General features: G+C 71.7%; 1 protein-coding gene across 1 annotated transcript in view; it reads right to left on the minus strand.

The window, feature by feature from the left end:
• Positions 1–491: 491 nt before the first annotated feature.
• The window catches only part of F751_5032 (Acyl-CoA-binding domain-containing protein 5), a gene marked incomplete at both ends in the record, with an annotated part of 3,917 nt that continues 2,855 nt past the window's right edge, over positions 492–1,553 (minus strand). Inside the window, 3 exons of the mRNA XM_011398775.1 lie at positions 492–723; positions 1,030–1,150; positions 1,361–1,537. Coding sequence (XP_011397077.1) covers positions 492–723; positions 1,030–1,150; positions 1,361–1,537 — 530 coding nt within the window. The remainder of the gene's footprint in view (positions 724–1,029; positions 1,151–1,360; positions 1,538–1,553) is intronic.

Genomic DNA, 1,553 nt, shown 5'->3' on the forward strand with positions numbered 1-1,553 from the left:
TGCGTCCGCCAGGGCGGCCTGCGTGGTCGCCAGCTGGCGCCTCAGCAGCACCAGCTCCTGCGCCGTGCTCTCCCGCGCGACCACGGCCTCCCGCCTGGCCACCGCCGCCTCGCTGCGTGGGCCAGAGGGGGGAGGAGGGGTGTCCGAGAGCCGGGCAGGCGGCAGGCAGGCCGGCCACGATGGGCCGTCGCGCCCGGCTGGAGCACCCAGACTCGTGGTGCTGCGGAGCGACGGCGGCGGCGGCGGCAGGCAGGCACCGCCCCCCCACGACACCCTCGTCCATCCCGCTGCGCGCCTGTTCTTGCGCTCGATCTCGCCGTCTTCCGGCTGCTGGGCCGAGGACCGGGTGCCCACGTCCAGGCCCGCGCGGAGCCCTGCTGGAGGAGGATGCCGCGGCCCGCTGAGAGCATGTGCCAGTGGTCGCGCAGGCACTGGCGAGGTGCCGCGGCGCGGCACCAAACCCACCCCAGCCCCACACAGCCAGCACCCCATCACGCCATCCCCACGGGTGTCACAAGGCAGCCCCATGGGCACATCGCGCAGCCGAGCAGCCACGCACCCTCCCCCGCTGGCAGCGCGCCGCGCTCCGCGCCCCGCGCCTCCGCCGAGGCCGCCTTCACCAGGACGTAGCCCTCCGGGCGGTAGACGTGCACCGAGTTGTGGTACTTTCCGTTGTAGCCGCCAAAGGACACCAGGCAGCCCGCCATGGGCACCGACAGCAGGCTGGGGAGGGGTGGGGGGCAGGGAGTGGTGGGGGGGTTGAAAGGAGACGTCGACCTGCTCTTGTGCGTGTGACAACAAGAGATACAAACGGACAGCACAACTCAAAACATTGCGATCGCGGGAGCGCAACCAAGGATCTCAAGCACGCCCGCTCGGCGTCCATCCAGGGCCGCCCGCTCACACACCCGCTCTCCACCTGGTCATCACCCCCTCCTCCCCCCCCCCTCCCTCCCCCAATCCCCTCCCCACCTGAGGCCCTCGCTGGCGATGGCGGAGGACGGCGGCGTGTTGCCGACCAGCGTCCACACCAGCGGCTCGCCCCGCCCCAGGACCCCCAGGTCCAGCGCGTACATGTCGGCGCAGCCGGCGGCGTTGTTGCCGCCGCCCACGATGTACCACGTGCTGCCCAGCACCGCCGCCGCGTGGCCTTTGCGGAGGGGAGGAAAGGGGGAGGAGGGCGTGTGTGACCCGGGAAGGGGATGACGGGAGGCCCCTGTGCCCTACAGTGACGGCGGTGTGCAAGGGATGAGGAGGGACCTGTGTGCCATCCTCCCACTCGCCATTCCCACGCTGACCCCGACACACGCCGCGCCACAGCACCTCCATCACACCCTCACACACGCACACCGGCCCTGACCTGCGCGGGGTGGCGGCACGGGCCCCTCCACCTCCGGCTGGCTCCATTCCAGGGTGGCGGTGTCTAGCACATGCACGTCGTCGAAGCAGTGCGCCACCGACCCGCCGCCGAAGATCACCAGGTACCGCTCCCGCCACACCGTCGCCACATGTGCGGTGCGTGGCGCCGGCGCCTTGCCTGTTTGTGTAAGCGG

Source organism: Auxenochlorella protothecoides, assembly GCF_000733215.1.
Source record: "Auxenochlorella protothecoides strain 0710 unplaced genomic scaffold scaffold56, whole genome shotgun sequence".
NCBI classification, from domain to species: domain Eukaryota; kingdom Viridiplantae; phylum Chlorophyta; class Trebouxiophyceae; order Chlorellales; family Chlorellaceae; genus Auxenochlorella; species Auxenochlorella protothecoides.